The 24,948-nt window shown below is 62.6% G+C and overlaps 1 protein-coding gene across 1 annotated transcript in view; it reads left to right on the forward strand.

Annotated features, from left to right (window-relative positions):
• Positions 1-24,948, forward strand: part of ANO1 (anoctamin 1) — a 72,689-nt gene that overhangs the window by 26,714 nt on the left and 21,027 nt on the right. The window contains exons 10-17 of the mRNA XM_040465805.1: positions 4,463-4,527; positions 5,173-5,307; positions 8,188-8,348; positions 18,033-18,115; positions 19,867-19,878; positions 20,459-20,530; positions 22,502-22,579; positions 23,570-23,781. Of these exons, the coding sequence (XP_040321739.1) occupies positions 4,463-4,527; positions 5,173-5,307; positions 8,188-8,348; positions 18,033-18,115; positions 19,867-19,878; positions 20,459-20,530; positions 22,502-22,579; positions 23,570-23,781 (818 nt within the window). The remainder of the gene's footprint in view (positions 1-4,462; positions 4,528-5,172; positions 5,308-8,187; positions 8,349-18,032; positions 18,116-19,866; positions 19,879-20,458; positions 20,531-22,501; positions 22,580-23,569; positions 23,782-24,948) is intronic.

Here is a 24,948-nt window from a genome sequence, read left to right on the forward strand (position 1 = left end):
GGATGATGGGTGGGATGGATGGAGAGGTGGGTGGGTAGTTGGATGGATAGATGGATGATGAGTGGGGATGCTGGGTGGGTGGACAGGTGGAAGGGACGGAGGGTGGGGGGAATGTCCCAGATAAGTGTTTGGGTCCTAACTCAGAGCTTTGGAGAACTTCTCCTTCTCCCGTGTGGCTTCATTTTAAGCAACCTGGTTCTGAGTATGTTGCCTTTCCAGTGACAAAGTCTGTGGTTCCCCCATTATTGGTCCCATCAGTGTCAATAGCCCCAAGTGCCTGACCCAAGATACCTCACAGGATGGAAAGGGGGTTGCAATCTAGCTAAGGCCATTTTTCTGTGCTGAGCTGGAGGAGCAGGGGCACAGTAGGGATGTTTGAGCAGGAGGCAGGCTAGACCCAAGGCTGAGCACGGCTATAACTGTCAGCTTGATCCTCAGGGCCCTTGGGAGCGAGCGTTCCTTCATCCGGGGACACGGGGCAGGGCAGTTGCTCCAGATGTCAACTGAGTTGTCTCCATCCCTGTGCTGGACTGAGAGCCACAGGACCCTACCTATTATTCCCTCTTTCCTTCCCCAGTTACTTACTAGGACCCTGTTATCTGCCCCAGGCCCTATTAGAGGCTCTGGGGATAACATGAACAGACAAACCTGGCCTTCCTGGGCCTTCGTGCTAGAGGGAGACAGCAAGGGACAAATTAAGGACAGCGTTAGTGCCCTAACAGGCCTGCCCAGCCACATGGGCCCAGGAGGGAGGTCTGAGCAGGAGAGATGCCAGTGGGTTGAGCCGGGCTCCTTCTGAGGCCCGGGCTCTGGGAGGCTCTTAGGTCACTGTGACTGGGCCCACCAGCCCCCAGCCGGCGGACCCCAGGGCCCTGACACCTCCCACCCTGCTCGCAAGGCTGAGGTGCACCCTTGGAGCTCTGCCAACCGTGACAGGGAAATCTCGAGTTCGATTTCTCTACGCTGACAGCTGCAGGGTGATTGATATTCTTTTCTTGAAGGGAAGAGAGTCACGTGGAGGTAAAGTGGTCACGTAGGAAGCCACCGTGTGCCACACGTACCGGTGAAGGGTGGCCGGCCTGCTGCAGGCCGGTGTCACTGGGCAGGCCAGGGAGCACGGGGACCGGCGTGACGTGGCCGGCCATGCCTTTGAGAGGGCCTCCGTCCCCCGGCAAAATCCTCGTCCCCCTCTTTCCCCCCCCCCCCCCCCCGGCCCCCGGGGGGGCCCCCCCCCCCCCCCCGCCTGCGTGTGGCCCGCGGCGGCAGCTTGATCTCGGCTCGGGGAGGAAGCCACCCGGGTCACTGGTGGCCGCTTCGCTTCTCCGGAGGTGCCCCGCACCCTCGTCAAAGTTGGCGCTTTGCAGGGTGAAACTGGGGGGCCTTCGCGTTCTTTTCTGCATACCTGGGCCTGCTGAGACACAGAAGGCCCCAGCTCTAGGCCTAAGCCCGTGGGGATCCCCCCAGACCAGGGAGGAAGGAGAGCCTGTCACGCACTCAGAGGGGAGTGTCTGTCCTGGACAGGGCTCAGAGGGGAGGGGGTCCCCCCCCAGACCCCCACCTGGCGCTCGGGACTCAGACTCCGTGCCCAGGACGCCCACCAGGGGCCCAGCAGAGCCCGCATCTCGGCACAGGAGTGGGGCTTCTAGCTCCTGGGGGGACCCCATGCACCCCAGTTCCGTAGGGGGCTGCAGAGGCCGCCCACCAGCCGGCCCGGCCCCTAGTCCTCCAGAACGTGGACCCGGCTGAACACCGTGCGTAGCACTTAGAGGAAGCCTTAAAATCTGAAGAGAGCTCCTCTTACAAAGATCAGAGCAGGCAAAACCCAGGATTCTGACAGCGAGGTTTGCTTATACTTCCCTGAGGATGATATTTGCCTCCCCGCTCTGAAGAGAGAACTTACGTTCTCCCCTGAGTCCTGTTCCTCAGAGCTGCCAAGGATCCCGAGGACATGGAGAGTTGGAGGGTCATTTCTAGGGACCGCCGACTCCCTGGTCCGTGGAAACAGGACCCCTCCCGGCGAACCGTTTGCACACGGTTGGTTTTCAGAGAGTTACTTGAAGATGTCTCGTGCACGTAAAGGTCACGTCTGTCAGCTCCGGCCTGTGGGGCAGTGGGGGCAGGCCGTCAGGGCTGGCCACCGACAGCAGAACCCCAGATGTTCATGGCCTCCCGGTTCTGGAGGCTGGAGGTCCCAAGATCCTGGGGTCAGCCGGGCTGAGTTCAGGGGAGGGCCCTCTTCCTGGCTCGCGGCCGGCTGCTGTCTCACAATGTTCTCCACGCAGACGTGGTGAAAGAAAGCTCTTGTGTCTCTCTCTCTCTTTTTTTTTTTTTTTAATTTTTTTTTTCAACGTTTATTTATTTTTGGGACAGAGAGAGACAGAGCATGAACGGGGGAGGGGCAGAGAGAGAGGGAGACACAGAATCGGAAACAGGCTCCAGGCTCCGAGCCATCAGCCCAGAGCCCGACGCAGGGCTCGAACTCACGGACCGCGAGATCGTGACCTGGCTGAAGTCGGACGCTCAACCGACTGCGCCACCCAGGCGCCCCTCTTTTTTTTTTTTTTAAGTTTATTCATTTTGAGAGAGACCGAGAAAGTGCTAGTGGGGGAGGGGCAGGGAGCGAGGGAGACAGAAAACCCCAAGCACTGTCGGCGCAGAGCCCCACGCGGAGCTCGAACACGAAACCGCGAGATCGTGACCTGAGCCGAAACCAAGAGTCGGACGCTTCACCAACTGAGCCACCCAGGCGCCCCTCTAGTGTCTCTTTTTAGAAGGACACCGTCCCTTCAGATCAGACCCCCACCCGCACAATGTCGTTTAACCAGAATCACTTCCACAAAATCTCCATCTCCAAATACAGGCACAGTGGGATTAAGGCTTCGACATGACGAATTGGGGCGGGGAGGGTGGGGGGACACGGCGTGTTTGTGGTGGGGACATGGCGTAGTGTGCTTCCCAGGGACCAGCGCACGATGTGAGTCTGGGAAACCCGCCCCCCAAAATGTTAAACTTAAGTGTTGAGAGATGGGGGGAGGTCACAAGGCAAGCCGTGTCGCACGGAAGGGAGCAGGGGGCCCCTGGGGCCGTGCTCACACCTGCCTCGCTCCTCCTCCCTGCCTGGTGCCAGCCGAGGCAGGCGGCCCCACGCAGAGGGTCCTGGCCGTGTGACTTCGGCTCCGCGTTAAGGTTGGAAAAGCATCGATTAGCCACGGGAGTGGGGTTTCTTTTTTAAAACCTGCAGCCCTAGGGGCGCCTGGGTGGCGCAGTCGGTTAAGCGTCCGACTTCAGCCAGGTCACGATCTCGCGGTCCGTGAGTTCGAGCCCCGCGTCGGGCTCTGGGCTGACGGCTTGGAGCCTGGAGCCTGTTTCCGATTCTGTGTCTCCCTCTCTCTCTGCCCCTCCCCCGTTCATGCTCTGTCTCTCTGTCCCAAAAATAAATAAACGTTGAAAAAAAAATTAAAAAAAATAAATAAAACCTGCAGCCCTAACCTGGTGTCTTTCCTAGGATGCTCTCTACGTGTTCATACACGGCCTTCCATCTACCAAGCTCAATACCATCCCTGCCTAAAGCCCGGGGGGGCAATGGGGTGTGTGCTGATTTTCAGGAAGCCATGTTAATCAGACAGCGCATCTCGGGAGACGAACGTCGAGCTCCCTTTGCATCCCGTGAGGTTTTTAAAAATCTTGCCACCGGTATTTCGCTGCTCCCAGAGCCTGGTGGTTTCTGTCCTTTATGAAGAATGACATGGTGTCTGACTGGGACAACCAAGAACCCTGAAGGGAAAAGCCTCACAGCATTGGGCTGTTTTAGATCAATTCCGGATCAAATCATGTAGAGTCAGGGTTCCATAGGGATTCTAGAAGCTTCTCTCCCGTCCTCACCCGCACTTAAAGAAGTAGCCCGTTCTTGCTGAGGAGCACCCCCCCCCCCCCGCAAGCTGGGGGTCCCCGGGGGGCTCAGTCAGTTAAGCATCTGACTTCGGCTCAGGTCACGATCTCACAGTTTGTGAGTTCGAGCCCCGTGTCGGGCTCTGTGCTGACAGCTCAGAGCCCGGAGCCTGCTTTGGATTCTATGTCTCCCCCCTCTCTCTTCCCCTCCCCTGCTCATGCTCTGTGTCTCTCTGTCTCTCAATAACAAATAAATGTTAAAAAAAAAGAAGAAGAAATTAAAAAGGAGGCCCCTACCGGCCTCCCCTGCCAGCTCAGCTCCCACGGCGGTGGGTTCTTTGAGACCCTCGTGGGAGCTGAAGGGTTTGTGTGGGTCTCCCCTGCCCGAACGGGAGCCCCGGGGCTCAGGGCTGTGCCCGCCGTGCTCCCCTCCAAAAGCCCAGTGCCCAGCACCGTACCCGGCATGTGGCCGGCTCTCGAGGGGTTTTGTTGAACGAACGGACAGCGCACCGTAAGCCAAGACTAGGAAGCAAAGCTGCTTTTCCACTGGTCCTCACTGCTTGCTCTCCCCCAGCTCCTGTACCAAGAGTGGGCGAGTTACGGCGTCTTCTACAAGTACCAGCCCATCGACCTGGTCAGGTGAGAGGGGGTCGCCGGGTGCGAGCGGGCCCGGCTGCTCAGAAGGAGGCGGTGGGAGGCGAGTCCCTGGTGGGCAGCCCGTCGGATGCGTGTCCCTGTGCGTTTTCACCGCACTGACTGTTCCGCACCCGGGAGCCTGTCTGAACTTGAGCTTGGGTAGGGGGCCCGAGGTCCCCCCCGGGCCCACAGACTCTTTTCCGTCCTGTTCACCCCCTCCTCCCCGACCCGCAGCCCGGGCCCCACCCCGCTGAGTGGTGAGGCTTCTTGAGTCTGTGGGTCGGGAGAAAGACGAGAGCCGTCCTCTCTCCCGGGGCGGGAAGGGGAGCGGAGTAGGCGACGGATGTCCTGTGGGGGCTTGTAGACGGGAGTCCAGCCCGTCAAAACTCACGTAAGCCCCTCCAGGCGCCAGAGACCCTTAATACGTCCTCTCGGCATCTTGCGCTCACGCTGACCGGGACCTGGGACAGCCCCCCCGGGTAGCCCCCCCGCCCCCCCCGCCAGCAGCACCCCGCCTTCCCAGGGCCCCCACCCACCCTCCGAGTCCTGCTCGGGAGAAGCCGGGGCCCCGGTTGGAGCCGCTCCTTTGCGGGGCGGGCAGGGGTGTGGGGCGAGCGCAAGCCGGTCTCTGTTTGCCCCGCGGCGCAGGAAGTACTTTGGGGAGAAGATCGGCCTGTACTTTGCCTGGCTGGGCGTGTACACCCAGATGCTCATCCCCGCGTCCGTGGTGGGGATCATCGTCTTCCTGTACGGATGTGCCACAGTCGACGAGAACATCCCCAGGTAGGCGGGCGCCACACCCCTCGTCCTGGCACTCGGCCCCCCAGGAAGCCGCGGCCGCGGGTTCGAGCGCTGAGCGCGGGCGTCCTTTCTGAGCACAGACGCCCTGGGAGGCGCTCTCCCGTCCGGAGGAAGACGTCCCTGAGCATCCGACTCCTTCTCGTCCTTTGGAGGGTTGTTCCCCCGCTTTGAGCTTTCAGTCCCTATGTGATGAGAACATCCGCTGCCTCCCGGTGAGCTCCGGGAAGGGGACAAACCACCCTGCCTGGGCTCAGCCCCCGGGTCCCTCTCTTCTTGGTTCCAGCTTCCCTTGTCCCCGGGGCTCTGGGACGTGGCGCAGGGGCAGACCCAGGTCTTTGAGCTCAGAGCTGACGTTCCCGCTGCCGTCCCCCGACGGGCACGTCAGGCATGGGGAGCTCGTGGGAGAAGGCCGGGGTCCCCGAGGCGGCCTGGCCTCGTGCCGGGGTGTGGCTCTCCCCACATGGCAGCCAGAACACGAGTCAAGTGGAGGGAGCCTGGAGGCCGCTTCTCAGTGCGCAAGGAGTCTCTCTGGTCCCTTCCGACTGTTTCCTCGGCTCGCTAACACGGAGCCGGAGGGAACTGGGTTGCATGCGCGGAACAAGCCCCTGCCTCCGTCAGCGACCCTGCCGGGGTTGCCCGCTGGCCCCCCCTTCCACGAGCTTGCAGTCCCTCGGGGAAAGTCCTAGAACATCCCTTGCTTCGGGTGTATTCCTTACGACTCAGCCCGGTGTCTCCAAAGCAGGGCTGTGGCTTGGAAAATTCGTCTGTAGTTCCCATCACTGAAGATCCAATGAGTCTCTACCTGGCCAAGAAAGTGGCTCATTACGACTCAGCAGTGCAGAAAGGCCATATCCGGCAAATTTTTGTATAAATGGTGCTTTGATGCATGAGTAACACCTAAAGTATTCCACCCACCCGGAATCAAAACGGTAAAGGAATCTGGCTTATGTCCCCTCCAGGGTTATTTTGGGCACAGACAGGCCAGAGGAAGCTTGCGCCTTTGTTGGCTAATGTGACATGAGGTCACCGTGCTTGGGTCTGACTGTGGCCGTCAAAGTAGCCTAGGTGTGGCGGGGATTTAACCCCAGAGCCCCGAGGGACTTGGCCAGTGGCCGGGACCCCTGGGGACTTCTGCACCTCCTTACCTCCCTCCCCTGGAGGGCAGCACCACGGGCCGCAGCCTCGGCCAGGAGGCTCTGCCCCGGCAGGCGTGTGCGCTCCCCCACAAGGATGCCGAGGTCCCCTCGGCCAGGCCCGCACCACCGCCCCCTGACACGGCGAGAGAGGCGAGCAGCGTTTCCTGGGGATTCCGGAGGAACCTCGGAGATTCTCGGCCTCGGCCCGCCTGGTGCCGTGTGCGAAGCAGGAGGCGTGTGTCCCCTCTGGAGTCCCATCCGCCCTGCCCCTAGAGGAGCCGCCGGCCCGCCCCACCGCACCCATCCACTCCAAAGACCAGCCCTTCCCTTCCTTTGTCTTTACTTTGGCTGCAGGTGACGAAGGGCGCGGCACAGGGTTTAAAACCAGCAGAAAAAGGCTTTTTGTCTGGCTGGCCTCGTTTATGCCAACGCGGAGGAGGGCCGGGAGGCAGGCCTGGCCCTCCGTGCCCCCCACCCCCACTCCCAGGCCAGGTCGCCGTGTGGCCCCGGGCGGCCTCTGTCAGCAGGAAGGCAAGGGTGGGACGTCCCACCCCCTCTCACACCTGCCACCCAGCAAGGGCCTTCAGCAGAGAGGAGGTTCAGCCAGGGGGACACACAGCCGTCTGGGCTTGGTTACCCCCGTGATACTAACGGTGGGCGCCACCGTTCCAGGGCCTTCCTGTGCTTTCCCGTTGAATCCTCTCGACAGCCGACCGCGGGGGCAGCTTCATTCCCAGCACACACACCCCCCCGCCCCCGATATGGGTGGGGAAACTGAGGCCCAAGGGGTTGGAGTAACCTGCCCCAGGCCGCACAGATGACAAACACTAGAGGCTAGGCCCCAAGGCAGAGCCGGCTGGCTCGGGGGGGCCTCGCTGCTCAGCGCCTGCGTGTGCCGTCCCCCCGTGCCCCCCACGCACGCGCGCTCGCTCCCCCAGGTGCCCCGAGGCAGCAGCCTCGCTCTGATTCGTCTTTGCATCTCCGGTGCCTCGTACGTGCCTGGCACACACATCGTATTCACGCTGTTTTCACAGCTGCTGAGGGTAACTGAGAAGTGAGCCAAAAGGCCCCCCGCGCGCCGGGCAGAGGAGGGTCGACGGGAGCCTTCCAGCGGGTGTTGATTGAACACCGACTGCTGTGGGCCGGGCACGATTCTGCACATGAGTCCGTGCGCAGCCAGAAACAAGACACTAAAACCATCCTCCACTTCAGCCCCTGGGAATGAGCACTCCTGCCTGATGTCTATTCCTGGCTCTGTGCCTCGTCCAGGCCGGCAGGGAGGAGAAAGTGCAGGGCAGGCCAGAGCCGGGAGGGCCTTACTCCGGCCCCTCTCCTCATCTTCCAGAAGGAGAAACCGAGTCTGGGGCTGGATGGCCTGGCCAGGGGCACAGAGGGCGGGAATAGTCCAAGGAGGACCCGGGAGCAGGAGGCGAGAGCCGGGCACGGCACGGGCTCTACAGACAGAGGCCGGGACCCCGTCCCCGCTCTGCTGTGTGGCCCAAAGCAAGTACCGTCCCTCCTCTGGACTGCTTCCTCCGTCAGTGGACGCGGGAGTCTCATCGTCCCCAAAGCCGGTCTGGGCCAGACGACGCTCTTGCAGCTTCCCGCTCACACGGCCGATGGCCTTCGAATATCGTATCTCAGCGTGAGCAGGCGTCCGGCCCGCGCGGGCAGAGGCCCTGCGCGTCCTGGCCCGGGGACTGGCAGGCTGTTCCCTCTCTTCCAGCATGGAGATGTGTGACCAGAGACACAACATCACCATGTGCCCGCTGTGCGACAAGACCTGCAGCTACTGGAAGATGAGCTCGGCGTGCGCCACGGCCCGGGCCAGCCACCTCTTCGACAACCCCGCCACCGTGTTCTTCTCCGTCTTCATGGCCCTCTGGGGTAAGCAGAGAGCCGCCGCCCGGCTCTGGGGGGCAGGGGCACTCTGCACGGGCCCCTCCATTTCCTTCCTTCTCCTCGAGATCATCGGAGAGTCGGGGGAGATTACGCCCCGTGTTGGGCTGTGTCCCAGAGGCAGACTGGTTCTCCCGACCCAGCCACCAGCCCCTTGTGCAAAGCTGAGGAAGGTGCTCTGCTCTTAGAAGCAGCCCTCTCGCCCGGGACCGGGATCATTGGCCCAGGAAGGCAGGTGCCTCAGAACCCGGAGTGCCAGGGGATGCTGGGAAGGCTGACGGGGCCAGGCCCTGGGGCACATCGCTCGTTAGATCCTCAGAGCCTCCCTGCAGGGTCCGCGTGCCCACGCAACAGGGAAGGACGCCAAGGCCTAGAGACAGTTGGTGCGGCTCTCCCAAGGTCACTGAGCTCCTGAGCGTCCAAGGGGTGGATCTGTCCTGTTTCCAGAGCCTGTGCCCTCTGGACTCCGGTGCCACCCGAGTCCAGGGCACTCAGCTCCTCCTCCGGGATGCTTCGTGGCGGTTGGGTGCATTTGGGCAGGTGGTTTTGGATTAGCAGACTGGCCCGTTGGCTTCTCTGTGGCCGTGTCACAGCTTTGCCAGTGGAGGGTCGGGATTGGAGATTGGGATTCGGGCCCTGGGCGGCAGCGTGCTGACCTGTCCCCCGGGTGCCGGAGCCCCGGTCCTCGCCTCCGGGGGCTCCCATCTAGTAGGGGATGGAGCTGGGCACAGGAGCTACGGGTCCAGAGCCCTGGAGGAGGAAGTCAGGACGGACTTCCTGGAAGAGGTGTGAGCCCCTCGAGCTGGGTTCTAAAGACGTTGAGGGCAGAGATGCTGAGCACCTGTGGTGCAGGGACTCGGCGTAGAGACAGGAAGGCCCGGGGACAGCCCGGCCGGTGCCTCCCGGGCCCCCTCCGGAGCTCCGCACCCTCGGTATTGTCCCCATGCACGGTGGGCAGGCGAGGGGCAGGGATGGGCTGAGAAGCTGCTTATTCTGCACGTGGGGACAGAGGCTGCCACCGGCCAGCCAGGCGTGCGGTTTTTACCCGTCAGCGTGACCTAGATCCGCGAGGATCGGTCAGACGGAGAACCCGGTGCGGGCGGTTCATTGCTAAGCGGAACGGGTCGTCACAGGTGCACCGGAGCCCTCCATTCGGGAAGATTCTTCGGAATCTCGGAATCCTCGAAGGCGGGACCTGTGCTTCCCGACTCGGCAGCTGCCCCGGGGGTGCCTGGGGAGGTCTGTCGCGGCAGGAGAGAAGGGACGACAGGCGGAGCCAGCCTCCGCGGCAGAGCAGAGCCGGTGCCCGGGCTGCACGTTGCCGAAATCCTCACCGGGCCTGAACCCGCCCCTGCACGGCCCGGCAGCCTCCTCCCCTGCCCACGAGAGTCTGTTCAAACCCAAGGTGGGGTTTGAGAGAATCCTCGGCGAGGCCCGGGAGCGCGGGGCGTCCGGGGCGGGGCGGGGAGGGGGGCAGGCTGGGAGGCGTCTCGGGGGAGGCCCGGGAGCAGAAGGCTGGGCATCGGGCCCGGTTCCTCTGGTACATTTCTGCATTTGCTGGAAACGGGGTCGGGGCGACTGGAGTGGCCGCCAGCTGTGGGATGGGTCCCGGTGAGGATGTGAGCTGGACCGTCTCCCCTTAGATGCTGTGTAGACCCCCCCCCCCTCGAATCTAGAGAGCCGCTTGGTGGCCTTAGCAGGAGCCCCTGTCCAGGCGCCTCCCTCCCCGAGGCCTTGTGCCTCGTGCCTCGTGCCCCGGGCCCGACGCTGCAGCCCCCACCTCTGCCTGCTTGGTCAGGGTGGTTCCCAACAAGCACCCTCCACGTGGGCCCCTGGCTCTACTCACCCGTTCGGGGTGCCCAGGCCTGCGTGGCGGCCAGGCCAGCACCCCCCAGTGGTCCGTAGGGTGACCCGTGAGCAGTGCCAAGCTCCTGAGCTGCTCGGAGGTGGCTCAGTGCCCCTCTGACTGTCGGCCCATGCTGCCCAGCGGGCATTTAAACCCCCCTCGGAACTCGGACTCCAGCCCCACCTCTTCCCCACCTCGCCCCGGAAGCTACGTGGCACGGGTCGGAGGCACTGGCTGCGGAGCCTCGGCCGATGCTGAGCGCGTAGCTGAGCCACTGGGGGTCCTGCCGCTGGCCTCGCACCCGCTGGGGGTGCTTACCACGCGGGGCAGTGTGAGAAGTAGAGACGATGTGTTGTGATGGTGCCTGGCCGAGGGGGGCTGCCCGTGTTCGGGGAAGCCTGGGAGGCAAAACTGATGTGTCCGCTGCCCTTGGAAGGTTACAATCGAGGAGTCAAGTGGGAGCGGCATGTGCAAAGGCCCTGTGGCGGGGGTGCGGGGCTGGGTGAAGGGGTCTGCCGGGGGCAGGGAGCAAGCGGGAAGGGTGCAGGAGGATCCCAGAAGCCCAGCCGGGGCCTGTGTTCTCACGGGGACGGATCAGAAGCCAGTGCCGTCGGCCTGCTGTGCCAAAGGTGTGCCTGTGTCTCATTCTGGAGTCCGAGCAGCAGATATCGGGACGGCTTGGAAAAAAGTGAAGGGAGGGCCAACCCAGCTGCAGTGGGGACAGCGTGTGGTCACGCTCGTCACCACAGCGAGCTCCGCGGCAGGTGCTTGGGCCAATGGTGAGAAGCCGGGTTATCCTGAGGGAGGCACAGCACGGCCGAGCAGGGAGGGGGCCTGTAGGAAGGCTCAGCAGCCGTCAGGAGACTGTGTCGCCTCCCTCCCCAGCCCCGGGCTGCTGGTGCTGTCCCACGCAACCCACTTCCCTCGAGGGGCGCTCTGAGAGGAGCCCAGCCCCCAGACTCCAGGTGACTCTGCAGAGAAAGGACTCGGGCCTTTGTTTCCTCTCTCACGCGGGCCGTTCCCGACGGTTGAGGAGAAGCCGGCAGGCGTGGCTGGGCTGGTTTCTTGTGACGCACGAGAGGTACAGTTAGAGCGTCCCCCCCTCTACTCGTGACAAGGCCTGTAAGGGCGTCGGCCTCCTGGGTTTTGCCTGTCCCGGGCGTGGCCTCTGGATGGGGAGCAAGCAGGCCCCCCGGGTTCCTGGAGCACGGACATCGGAGGCCAGCCCGCGAACACGCCTGCTTCTGCGAGCCTCTCGGAACAGATCGTGGAACAGACCGTAATTTATAGGTGGCGGCCTTTCTCCTCGGCAAAGCAGCACTTTGTGTCCATTTTCTCCCTGCCCAGTGAGAGACCGTTCCCAGGCAGGGGGCGGGAGCAGAGGTCCCGGGCGCTCGGTGCAGAAATGAACCATCTTGAGCCGTAACGCCCGTGTTTCCGGCCGAAAGGTGTCGGTACCAGGTGTTCAGAGACGGGCTCCTGCCCAAAACTCCCCGAGAGCTCCGTTGGCTTCCTGCCATCACAGGCGTCGTCTTATGCGTACCGGCGCCTCCACGGCCGCCCGCGGGAACACGCGCAAACGTGCGTGGGGCGCTGCACTTCTCTCCCGGGCAGTCACCCCAGAGCAGACACAGGCCGCGCCCGAGCCCGGGAAGGGTGGCCCAGCCAGCGCCCGGCGGTCAGACTCGTCCCTCGCTCGCTGGGCACCTGCAGCCCGTGCACACTTGGGTGACAGAGCGTATCCAGGACTGTCCATCCACCCTGGCTCCCGGGAGCCCCCGCCCAGGCCCAGCCCGGCCCTGCTCCCCGAGCGGCAGCGGCCCTGGGCTCGCCTGTCCCGCATGCCTGAGCCGAGGGTCTCGGCCTGAAACAGCCTCCCCGTGGTTCTCACGCTGGGCTCCCTCCAGACCTCAGCGCTGGGCCGCCTCCCCCCCCCACCCCTCACCGCCCCCCGCCTCTCCGGTCTGGTCCCAGGAAGCCCCAGACGGAGCCTGGGACACCTGCTGGCTGGGCACACGGCCTCCCCCGCCTGCCCCCCCCACCCCGGCCCGGTGGAGCAGAGCTTGCACAGGCTTGACGCTTGGGTCCCATCCCACACTCAGCCGGGTCGGCCCTGCACCGGGCTAGTCGCATACAGTCGAGAGGTTAACGGCGCCACTTCCCGGGCCAGACCCGGGGTCGGGTCTCCCCGCTCAGTCACCCACGAGCTGTGTGACTTCAGGCAAGTTGCTTCTGCTCTCTGGGCCCCAGGCTCCCCATCCGTAAAATGGGGATCATGATGCAAGCCACCTTGGGGGTCGCTGGGAACGTTGGGTGCGTCATTCCTGGTGACACCGACGGGCCCGTGCCTGGTGCTGGCTGTCGCGTTGTGTCAGCTGTTACGTTGGCTCAGCGAACACTTAGTTCTTGAAACTGTGGACACAGCCCGGACCCTGGAGGCAGGCTGGAGCTCCAGGGTGATCCCTCACCCCGTGCTTGGGGGCCTCTGTCAAACACGTCACTTCACCCCGTTCAGGGGAGACCTGCTCTCCACCAGGCACCGTGCAAGCAGCTTAGCTGCTGTGCTCAGTAATGCCCCCCAGTGGCCGTAGCAGGTAGGCGGCTTGATGACCCCATTTGACAGATGAGCACATTGAGGCCGCTGTCCCAGGCTTTCTGGCGAACCAGAAAGAAGAGGCAGGTGCAGAACCTGAGCCCTCGCCTCCTGATTCTCCAGCCCCCTCCTTGGCCCCTCCTCCCTCCTCCCTCTGCCTGCACCGTGAACCCTCTCCCACCGACGCGCGTGCTCCACACGGGCCTTCCTCATTCCCGATGGCATTGCCCCCGATTTGCTCTCACCTGGACAGCTTCCCCATCTGCCCCCAAACATGCCTCCCTCCCCTCAGAACCTGCCCCGAGGGCTGACTGTGTGCCAGACCCCGGGAGAGGGCCCTGCTGTGGGTGACCTCAGTGCCGTCCCAACAGCCCTGGAGCAGGGCGGGGGAAGGGGTCGGTGGTCACTCTCTGATGGGGACGCTGCAGCACAGAGAGGGTGTGATTGGCCCCATCAGCCGGCCGGCCCTGCGGGGATCTCGTCAAATTCTGCCACCTGTGCAGGGAGGCCAGCCTGCTCCTCTCACGCTTCCTTGAGCACCTACTAGGTGCAGGGCAGTGCCACTTGGTAGCCCCAAAGGTGTCGGCCGGCCCTTGATAGATAGACCAACGTATGCGTCCACCCCTCCTCCCCCAAGATGTACGGAAAGGGGCAAATCTGTGTTCCTGCTGGCTGCCCCCCCCCTCCCCGCCCACACCTTCCCCAGCTTCATTTCCACCACAGAGAAACGACAACGCGCCCGTCTGTCAAGTGCAAGTTCAGCATACACACTCCCATTTGGGGGAGAAAATAACAAAAAGGCCACACCACTCCCATGGAGCACTTACTTTAGGAAAAAAGGGGCTTGTTGTGAATTGAGACAGAAGCCACAGGAAAGAGCCGGGGCGGGGGGGGGGGGTGGAGGTGGGCAGGGCTGGGGCATGGGAGGCAGAAGGAGACGCCCCCTCGGCCCTGGCCTCGCACAGTCGCCGTCACGCGTAATTGGCCGAGACGGCGAGGTTCGTTTTCTTTAAATCCCTCGCTCAGCCGTTTGTTCGTTTCCCTCTAGGGGATCGTTTTACCACCTTTCCCACCGGTACGTCTTTCTTGTGTCCTTTCTTCCGTACCCGGCTGCTGACGGTTCTGCTGGCACAATGGCAGAGCCACCAGACCTGCCACCGCCCGTAGCGGGAGCCGGGCCGTGTCACCTCCCGCTGCTCTAACTTCACGTCCACTCCGCAGTGGGGTCCGCGTGCCCCTGCGCCGACACGTGGGGCCCAGAGGCGTCAGCTCCCTGCCGCCTGGGATTTGTGACATTTCAAAGCCTCTGATAAGGTGCCCCACAAAGCAGCTCGGAGCCCCGCTTAGCTACTTGCTGGGATCAATTTTCTGGAATTACGGCATAATGATGGGGTTTTAACTGCTTGTCAGTTCCGTGCAGAACAAAGCAGGTTGTTTGATTTGAGCTCTGGCTGCAAGAAGGCTCAGAAAGGTGGCCCTGACCTTAATGAAATGGCGGAGATGTGATTGACATCCCTCCGGGGGCTGGGCTGGGCCCGGTCAAGCCCCCCAAGCCAGCAGGGAGGGGGTGTCGGGAGAGCGATACGGCCAGTGGCCGCTCGCGAGTTAACCCTTGTTCGGGGCGAGCAAGTACGGTTCCTGGTGACTCAGTGAGGAAACCAAGGTCTGGGGGCCTTCGCGCCCGAGCCCCGTCCCCTGCTGAGCGGTCACGGGCGTTTTCAAGGTCCATCTGCCGGACCCGCGGCTCTCAGGGGGGTGCGCCTCTGGTCCCCACGCGGAGGAGTTCTTGTGGGTGGCATTTCAAGGAGGACGCGCCCCTGGGCTGACGCGGAGCCCTGCCTGCCCCCAGGGCCCCGGGGACTGACACCCCAGAGATGGGCTGGGGAGCAGGTGGCAAAGGTTTGGGAGGACAGACGGACGGGTCGGCGCTTCAGACCCTCGCCTGCCTGCGTACGGGCGGCCTGCTGGGCTTGTCCAGAATGCAGATTCCGTGGTGCCCTGGAATCTGAGTTTTAACAAGCTCCCCTTCTGCCTCCCCCCCCCCCCCCCACCCCCCCCCCCCTGGCGACCACCGATCCGCCTTCTGTCTCTACGGGTTTACCAGTAAATACTCCGGGTGTTTCCTGTAAGTGAAACCATACCACATGTGGCCGTTTATCCCACCCAGACACGGTGGCGATCCTTCCACGAGAGCTGGGTCCTCGGAACGATCCTCAGGGGGGTCGTGAGGCCCCCAGAGTAGGCTCTGTGATCGAGCCCCCAGTGTAGACGGGGGAAGGGGGTGCTGCAGGGGGCAGGGGCGGGGTGGTCATGTGCCCAGGCTCACACCTGGATTTGATCCAGGGTGGCTCCCGGGTCCCGTGCTCACCTGCTGCCTCCGGGCTCCCTTACAAGCATGTGTTTGCCGACCATTGTGTCACAAAGACAAATGTTTGAAGAAAGAAGAATTATAGCTCGAGCGCCTGCTTCCGTCCTGGCCTGACTCCCTCTTAGGCGTCTGTCTTCGTGCTCTGCGGTCCTCCGGGCTCTGGATTTCGGGGACCTGGGCTTGTCTCTTGGGCCCGCTGGCCGCGGTGGTGAGGCCATGTGGCCATTCTTTTGCGCCCTGACCACGTTCAGTACACGGCTTGCCCTCAGATGGGGGGGGGGGGAGGCCGCCACCCCGACCCGGCCCATCTTGGCATCTGTTCTGGGTCCGGTTTTCTGCCCCTGATGAACCAGTCACCGGATGGCTCAGAGCCTCAGTTGGGGCGCCCGTAAAGAGGGGTGTGTTATCCCCGCGTGGAGGCCTTGAGGCTGGGGTGGGAAGAGACGGGGCGTGCAGACACTGGCGGGGCTCACATCACGTCTGTGCGACGTGACCCCCTTGTCACGCTGGCACGAACCTCGCGGGAAGCGAGGGGACCTCGCGAGACCCACTGCTGTCCGCGTGGTCGGGGTGGGGGCAGGGCTCAGAGCACAGCTGGGAAGGACGGGCACTCGCCTGTGAGCCCAGTCGCTCACAGTGTCCCTTGAGCTGAGACCCCGGGACTGCCCCCGGGCGCAGCGTGAGCCCTCACGTCCCCTGCTGCCGGCCAGGCCTGAAGTCCGCAAAGACTCTATCCCTTGGCTCCAAAGCTGGAGCGACAGCCTCAGTGCCAGGGTCCAGCAGCGGGGCCTGGTGGGGTCTGTGGCCAAGCGGAGAAGCTGCACCCAGCCTTTGACAAACGACGGTCTCCCCACAGCTCCAGCCTCCTGGTGCCAATGCTTCCGAGGTTCAAAGAAGCAGGAAATTAATTATTTTATATGAAATGTTTTTATTTCTTAGACATAAGCGAAGCCACATGAGGCTGCTCTGTATACCAAACCCACTCCTGGCCACCAGGTTCCAGTCTTGGTCCTTGACCCAGATACCTCTGGGAGAGGGTCCTGGTATCTGTCCTAAGATGTCACAGCACGATCTCAGCTCAGGTCATGATCTGACATCATGAATCCTGCTTGGAATTCTCTCTCCCTGTCTCTCTCTGCCCTTCCCACTCACTCGCTCACTCTCTCCAAATAAATAAGTAAACATTAAAAAAGAAAATGATCGGGGGTGCCTGGGTGGCTCCGTCGGTGAAGCGTCCGACTTCGGCTCAAGTCAGGATCTCACGGCTCGTGGGTTCGAGCCCCACATGGGGCTCTGTGCTGACAGCTCCGAGCCTGGAGCCTGCTTCGGATTCTGTGTCTCCCTCTCTCTCTGCCCCTCCCCTGCTCTCACTCTGTCTGTCTTCTCAAAAATAAGTGAACATTTTTTTAAAAATTAAAAAAAAAAAAGATTTCAGGCACAAATTCTAAGCAAGAGTGCCTGGGGTCAAATACCAGGTGACCTTGGGCAAAGGTGTTAAACTCTCTGTGCCTTTGTTTCCTCATCCATAAAACGACAGTACAAGTTTGGCCAATTATCAGACTTCTTTTCGCTGTGATTATTATTCCCTTTAAAGACGAGCGAGCGTCCGTACAGAGGGCCGGTCAGGTTTAAGTGTAGATGCTGGGGCCAAACAGGATCGGGTTCAAATCCCAGCCCTGCTGTTGTCCTGCAGTTGACCTTGGGCATGGCATTCAACCTCCTGCGTCTCTGTGGTCGTTGGTAAATCCGCGGATAGAAATCCTTCCTACTGCGTGGCATGGGTTGCGAGGGTCGGGCTAACCCGCCGGTGACTTCCAAGCACAGGGCGCAGTAGAGGGGCGTCCTCCTGAGCCCGTGGTGGTGTTAGCACACGGGCAGGTGGGGCCCCAGGGGCGGAGGTGGGGAGGGCCAGGCCGGGACGGGGAGGACACGGGAGGCCGGACGGGGCGGGTCAGCAGGCCCACCCTCGCACGTTCCCACACTTGCTCGGCCTGAGCACTGAGAGGAGGGGTTGCCACGGGCCGGCGGGCAGGACAGAGGAGTGAGGTGCCTTCCAGAACGGGCGTCGGGTGGAGAAACCCCCTCGCGTCTTCCTTCCTGGGAGATAGTGCGGCCTCAGCCCGGCCCGCCCGGCCCAGCTTTCTCCCAGCAGCCACGGCCACGGCCACGCTGCTCAGCATGTGGTTGCTGGACGCACCTCGGTAGCCCGTGGGGCCGTCTCTGCAGCTTCCTCGCTTTCCCGTGCCCCGTATCGCCAACGGGAAGGCCCTGGAGATCAGAGGGCGGGCCAAGGGAGGGATGGGGTATTTCTGCCCGCGTCCCCTGCTTCCCCGGGGCACCTCTGGCAGAGGCTTTCGCCAGCTCCGTGGCTCTGACACCCACGGGAAGGCCCCCCCCCCCCCCACTGTGACGCTGGCTGCTCAGGGGTGGCCCAGCGGGGCTCTGACAGCACAGCCTCTCATCCCACCTCCCTGACCTGCCCGGCCAGCGGCCTCCTGTTGCTGAGTTCCAGCCGCCGGCCGCTCACCTCCGGCCGCTCACCTCCGACCTTGTCTCCTGGGCTCTCCCGCTGGCTGGGCGGCAGCTCCCACGATGAAATCACCCCCATTTGAAAGACCTGGAGAGGTTCCTGGTTCCTGGCTGGGCCCGGCTGGTTCAGCAGCTCATACCGATGTGCCTCGGTTTTTCCATCTGTAAAATGGGAGAGTGAGCGTCCCTGTCCTGTGGGGTCTGAGGGAAGGCAGAACAGGTGAACTCGCGTGAAGGTCTCGGTCCAGAGTGTCGTCACCCTCGCTGGCCAGATGGTGCAGAGGACGAGAGTGCCCTTGTGTCGTCGATGACTCTGCCTTCCCTCCCTGCCTGCAGCCGCCACCTTCATGGAGCACTGGAAGCGGAAACAGATGCGGCTCAATTACCGCTGGGACCTCACCGGCTTCGAGGAAGAGGAGGTGAGCGGGTCTGTCCCTGCGATCCCCACGCCCCACCCCTGCCCCCAGCCGGTCGCCTCCTGGGGACTCGCAGGGCAGCCTGAGATCGCGGGGTCTGGTCGAGTCTGTGATCTCGAAGCTCCCGTGGACGTGCCCAGGCTCCCCGCGCTGACCCCGTCACGTCTGGGGCGGCCTGGAGGGTCTGGGAGGGCCGCAGTCAGGCCTGGCTGGGGAGACCCCTGCCCCAAAGCCCCTGGCCACTGCCCCGCCCCGGATCAGTAGCTCCGGCCAGGGAGGGACTAAAGAGGAAAGCGGCCCCCACACACAGCTGCAGCACAGGACGGAGCTTCATCGTGTGGCCCCACGACCACGACTTCCTTTTATAAAACACATTCTTGTTTTTTAGTTTTTATGGGTTTTGTTGATGTTGTTTTATTTTATTTCATTTTATTTTGAGAGAGACAGAGTGCAAGCAGGGGAGGGGCAGGGAGAGGGGGAGACACAGAATCAGAAGCGGGCTCCAGGCTCCGAGCCGTCGGCACAGAGCCCGATGCGGGGCTCGAACCCGTGAACCACGATGAGATCATGACCTGAGCGGAAGTCGGACGCTTAACCGACTGAGCCCCGCGGGCGCCCCTATGTTATTTTATCTTTAAAGTAAACTCTGCCCGCGGCATGGGGCTCGAACTCACGACCCCAAGTTCAAGAGTCACATGCTCTTCTGACTGAGGCAACCAGGCGGCCCGGGGAAATCCCTTCCACTGATTTTCTTAACCTCCCTCTTGTGTTTTTCCATACACCGCGCTCCCTCCTGAGACTGAAGGGCCCGCCGCTGGTCAGCCGGGGAGGCTGGTGCCGCCTCTGTGCTGCCTGTGCCGTCGGTAGGCAAGGGGGTGAGAGAACCACAGCGGCTTCGAGAGACAAGATCGCCCCCTCGGGCCGGGCTGCTGGGTCCCGTCCCGATGCAGCACCGCCCTCGCCCTGTGGCCTGGGCGAGTCTCTGTGCCTCAGTGTCCTCGCCTCTCAAATACAGATTGAGGAATAGTCCTCACTCGGTGGGGCTTGAGGGGATCTTGAAGGGTCAGCAGATCTGGAGCAGGGCCCAGCCGCGGGAAAGGCCCCAGAACCGGGCCCCCAGCTAGCCACCACCGGCGGGCAGTTCTTAGGGGTGCTGCCCCACATGGAACCCAGCACGCTGCCCCCACGGCCCGGCCATCCACCTGGACGTCCGCCGGGCAAGCTGCCTTCCTTGTAACTTTCCATAGAAATACTCGAGTAGCACAGAAAGCAGTCTCCTTCTTCTTTAAGAAGATTTAGAATGACGTGCCTGTGGTTGAAGGAGAGTGGGGTCCGGGGTGAGGGGCAGCCCCCTTTGTTCTACCCCTCGGGGACGTTGGACACGGGTCCCCAGCCCGAACGAGTTCCCCGGAGTGAGCCGCCCGCCGGGGGGGCCCCGCCCCCCCACAGCTGGCCGGGAGCTGGTCTGAGCCCCGGGCCGACAGCCAGCACAGTTGGCTGGCCCGCATGCCCTTACCCCCGGTCTCCGACATCCGGCCCTTGGGGGCCCCCAAAACCCCACGAGCTGCAGGAGCCCCCCGGGCGGCCACGGCTACGGCCGGTCCCACCCCCGTGCCCGCCTCGCCCGCTGTGCGTACCTGCCTCCTTCCTAGTTCTTGAGAAAACGATCTCGAGAGGACGCAGCCTATCTTTAAAAAACAGCACAAAGTAACGCGATCTTTTTGTCTTTGTTTTTACGTCCTGGTGCCCCGAAGGAGGCCGTCAAGGTTTGGATTTTTTTGTCACTCCACTGTCTGCCCGTGGCCCGTCTTCCTGGGAGAGGGACCTTCCCGCACGCTGACGCGTCTGTGCTGCCCGGCTCCCGGCTTCCACCGTGGGCAGGGGTCTCTGCTTCCTCCCCCTCCTCCAGGCCTCTCTTAAGCCTCGTTCTTCCTTCCAGCGCCCCCTTCGCTGACCTGCTCTGGGCTCGCCTGAGGCCCGGCGCCTCTCGTCTGCCCGCACTCGCTGATGCTCACTGCCGTCTCTTCCGACCCCCACGGCTCCTGCCACAACCATGTTGGGGGCCAGTTCGTGGCTGGGTGCTCGCAACGGGAACGTGGGGGGGGTGGGGGGTGCGGGGCGGGCCGCGGCCTCGCACACACGACCTGCCTCCCGGACACGGACGCCAGGGGGCCGGGGTTCCCAGCGAGGGGGAGGGTCCCGGGTGGAGCACAGGGCAGCAGCCAGCGACGAACTGCCCCCACGGGGCGCCCGAGGCCAAGGGCTGAGTTTGTCTTGTGGGCTCGTGCCGAGGCGCTCAAACTCACAGCTAACGAGGCCCCGCGTGGATTTGGTTTCCTTCCACAGGACCATCCCAGAGCCGAATACGAAGCCAGAGTTTTGGAGAAGTCACTTAGGAAGGAATCCAAAAGCAAAGAGGTACGGCGGCCACGGCCCAGGTGGCTTTCCTAGTAATAAAACACTGTGCGCCCGTCGGCGGTGGAGACCAGGGCCCGGACCCCGGACAGGGGCCAGAGAGGAAATATCTTAGGCTCTGCAGACCTCGGTCACGACCACTCAGTTCTTCTGTTTGTAGGTGAACCGCAGCCATAGACGAGAGGTAGACAAGTGAGCCAGTGAAACCTCATCCGTAAAAACAAGCAAGGGGCCAGGTTTGGCCTGCGGGCCGAAGTTTTCCGAACTCTGCTGTGGGTCCCCCTCCTTGATCTATCCTAGGGGCGTCTCAGACCTCAGCCAACACGTCCACACCAGGAGCCAGGGAGCCGTGGGGCTTTTTCCCAGGACGCTTGACATTCAGTATGTCCAGCCCTTGTGTTCCGTGTTGAAGGAAGGGGTTGCCCAGCCAGCACCCTTGAGCACACGGCCAATTCCCTGTTTCCCCCCCAGACGTGGGGGCAAGAGAGAAGTGCTCCACACTGGTCTCAAGATGACGACCTGTTGATAATCAGGGACTTTGCTTCTCCCCGAACCTCTCATTCAAATGGGCCGTCTCGTGTTTGCAGACTGATTTCTGGCCCACCTCTAGAGGCGCGTGGCTGTTTTCTTAGGAAGGTGTTTTACGTGCCCTGGAACAAGCCCGGAGTGCAGGGCGCTGGCCCCCATCAGCCTCCGCCTGCGGCTGGGGAAGTTTGTGTCTGTCCTTGAAGGGTGGGAGAGAGACGCTCCCTGAGCCCCGCGGTCCACACTCACACCCCCCAGCCTCTGGGGCTGCTGAGGCGGACCCCTGGGTTTATCTTCCTACTGAGGCACGCGGACGGGGTTTGCTCGCTCCGAGCGGCCAGAGGTGGCAGTTGGCACGGTCCCCTCTGGGGGATAAAGTGAGCGCACCAGAACCCTCGTCTCGGGCCACAGCTCCCGGAACGTGGCAGAAGTCCGGCTTAGTCCCGCTGCACCCAGGAAGGGGGTGCGCGCTCTTGGGGTTTGAGTGGGACTCCAGTCTGCAGATAGCCACACGGGCGTGAGTCGTCACCCCAAATGAGGTCATTGTTTCAGTTAAATCAAAACGAATGCACATCCCCGTGCACGCTGCGTCTGGAGCAGGTGCCCAGCAGCTTTGATCAGCCCCGTCAGGCTCTCTCGACCTCATTTCCCTCTCCTAAAGGGAGAGGCCTGGACACCGCTGTCCAGGAAGCCCCGCAGACCTCACTGTGGGCCGCCAAGACCCGTGTTCCGTGCAGCATCCCCCGCCCCCAGCCTGTGTCGGATGTGCGGCCCCCGAGACAGTCCACCCCGTGGCTTCACGGTGGCACCTCTTAGCAATAGGCTCTGTGGCACCCGTGACATCCATTGAGGTCGCGGGACTCAACCAAGCCCCAACAGTGGATCTGGGCAGCCGTGCCAGGGGCGCCTCCCGGACCCTGTCACTCCGCCTCTTGGCTGTGATCGTGAGAACAGCAAAGGTACCTGGTTCCTTCACGCAGGGCTCTGATGGCGACCCCAGGGCCCGTATGCTCCTGGCGGGCACACCCCGGATTTTCTCCTCGGTTTCCTTGGGCCCCTAGCGGCTACTTTATGGTTGTAATTGTTCCCCAGCTCTGGCACCAGATTCAGTTACCAGAGAAAAAGAGACCCACCCCTTACTTGGCCTATGAACTTGCACTTCTGGGCGTGGCTTCCTTCGCCGCCGTAAACCGCTCAGAGTGACCTGTCTTTGCGTGCTGCGCGCCGTGGAGATGACGGTGGCCACGTCCCCAGCGGGCGCTTCAGAGCCTTGCCAGCCTTTCCCCGCTGAGGCCATCGCGAAAGCCCGGTCTCCCGTTCCCCGACCTTTGCTGCCATCTCTTATTGGTTGCAAACGCTCAGAACCCGAATCGGCCTGGCCCCCGCGGCCTCCGAGCCTCGTCACGCTTCACCCCACAGTGCTCTCTTGTTCCCTCCACCCGCCCCCAGAAGCGCCGGCATATTCCAGAGGAGTCAACAAACAAATGGAAGCAGAGGGTTAAGACAGCCATGGCGGGGGTGAAATTGGTACTTTTCTGTTTCGGGGGCAACGCGAGTCTTGACTTGTTTGCCGACGACCAAAGTCCGTTGTGTGTTTCCTCCACGAAGTCTGTTGTGTTCTTTTCTTTAACACTCACGTTCACGCCTCTTTGCCTTCCTTCCACACCCGTCGAGCCGTGCCCATGTGTGTTGAGATGTCACTGCATGGCTCCAGTGGGTCTGCGGGGGGCGGGGGGGGGGGGCGGGGAGGGGGCTCCGGCCTTGCCTGGAGCTCGTGAGTCCTGCTTGTCACGGCTGCCTGCCAGCGGTTGTCGCATTTCCATTAACACGCATGCCACCCGGCCCCGGAGCGCACGGCGTCCCGTGCGGCGCCCTCGCCAGTGTCGTCTGACCTGATACGTGCGTGTCCCCGTCCAGAAACCTGCCCCCGTTCTCGGAACCTCGTGGGTTGGTGACCAGCTGCTGCTATTCACGGGCCCGCCAGACGGGGCCGTCCCTCAGCCAGGGAGCCTTGGGGCCGCGAGTCGCCACGGTTCGCCATTGCTACGCGGCAACAAGCGTTTTTACCTTGGAATGCTAGTTGCCTGTTTCGGCTTGCCCTGCAGAGGGAAAAATAACTATTATGGTCTGGGTGGCAGAGGGCAAGACCTCTTAGATCTTCTCGCCTTCCACGGGAGACTCTGGCCGCAGACGCAGGCTTCTTCTCCCAGACGTGGGCCTAAGTGCCTCCTTTAGAAAGGTGTTTGGGTCTGTTACGCCCTGGACGCAGACGAACCACGTTTTTAAACGCTGTTTTTTCTGTCACATGACATCGTCTGATAGGTGGTAAGACCCCAGGCCCCTCCTTGGACGCTAGGCGTCTGCTTTCACGCATCGCCCGCAAGCTTTTTTTTTTTTTTTCAAAGGTGTTCTGAGTATTTCTGTCTGTCCAAGTCCCCATGCCCCACCGCGCGCGCACAGACTTCTCTCCTCCGCGACGGTTCCCACCAGGTGACCCAACATTGTTTCCTGTTGTAGACAGACAAGGTGAAGCTGACCTGGAGAGATCGGTTCCCAGCCTACGTCACCAACTTGGTCTCCATTGTCTTCATGGTAAGTTCCGGAAGGCTGAGGCGGGAGAGGTCAGGGAGGCCCACGGGGAGAGGTGTGTGCTCGCCCGGACCAGAGCCGGCTATCAACGTGACATTTGCTCTCGTCCCAGGGTGCAGGGTAGGGGGAGGCCCCGAATGATGGGAGGGGACCAGGATTCCGCAGAGACCCCAGGGGACCCACGGGCCCCAGGGTTCACGGTCCCCGGCACACGGCTTTCGCTCCCAGAGTGACACGTTGACGCCATTAGTCGTTCAAACCTAAAATTTTACCCATGTGGAGACAAAACTGGGTGGCGTTTTTTGGGGTTCTTTTTTTAAGAAAATCATGAAATAAATAATGCACAGCCAGAACTAGGATCAGAACAGTGCTGTTGAAGCAGCTACGTCTTGGCCGGAGCCCTCCCGCCTCCCAGGCAGCCACCTCGCCAAGGGTCTGCCACTCCAGGCTCATCAACGCTGCTGATTTAAATCAGCCAACACCCTGGCTCTCTTTGGGGGTTTTCACCCCAGGCCTCAGCCCCCTGCTAGCCGCCGTGGACCGGACCGGGTGCTGAGTGCGTATCCAGCGGCCTGAGGGCCTTGCGGGGCGTCTCTCACTGAGTCCTGGAAGCCTGCCTGGCCTGATACCTCCCCCTCCTGCTGATGAGGACACAGGCCACGGGGCTCATCCCTCCCCGCCCAGGCCACCAGGCAGGAGGTGGTAGGCCCAGGTGCCACTCAGGCATCCTGCCTCCGGAGCCCCCCTGCTCTGTGTGAACCCAACGGAGGTGGGGAACGTGCCTTTGTCCCTCATGGATGAATCAGCCACGGCTCTGTCCCCCGCCCAGGAGCTTCATTCACCGAGCACACGCTGGTTGAGTGCGCCCCCACATTCCTGGTCCCGGGAAGGCCAGTGTGAACACGCCGGCTAGACCCCCGTGGCCCTTTTGACCCAGAGGGGGGATCGCTCGCGGGCAGTGAGACCGTTGTGGGGGCGCACAGCCCCTTGGCGGGGAGAGGGGGACACCCTCCCCACTGAGTCATCCTGCGGGCCAGCCGCCCTGTCCCCACCTCCACGTGCTGCCTGGGGCCGTCTCTGGGGCCAGGGTGGTGCCCTCCCCTGGGTGGGGCCCTTTGGCAGGAGAGAGGGAGTTTCCGAGGAAAGCCCTCACTCCCGGGGCTGGCCGGGGAACTCGGTCAGGGTGTGGCGTGGGCTGCAGAAGCTTCCTGAGCGGGGCGTGGTCACCACCGGGCACCCACAGATGTGTGCAGAGTGAAGTTGAAAATAGGAGCTTTCCTAGATTTCTGATGGCTGCAGCCTTGCTC

This window comes from Herpailurus yagouaroundi, unplaced genomic scaffold (assembly GCF_014898765.1).
Source record: "Herpailurus yagouaroundi ecotype Mexico unplaced genomic scaffold, PumYag 569, whole genome shotgun sequence".
Lineage (NCBI taxonomy): Eukaryota > Metazoa > Chordata > Mammalia > Carnivora > Felidae > Herpailurus > Herpailurus yagouaroundi.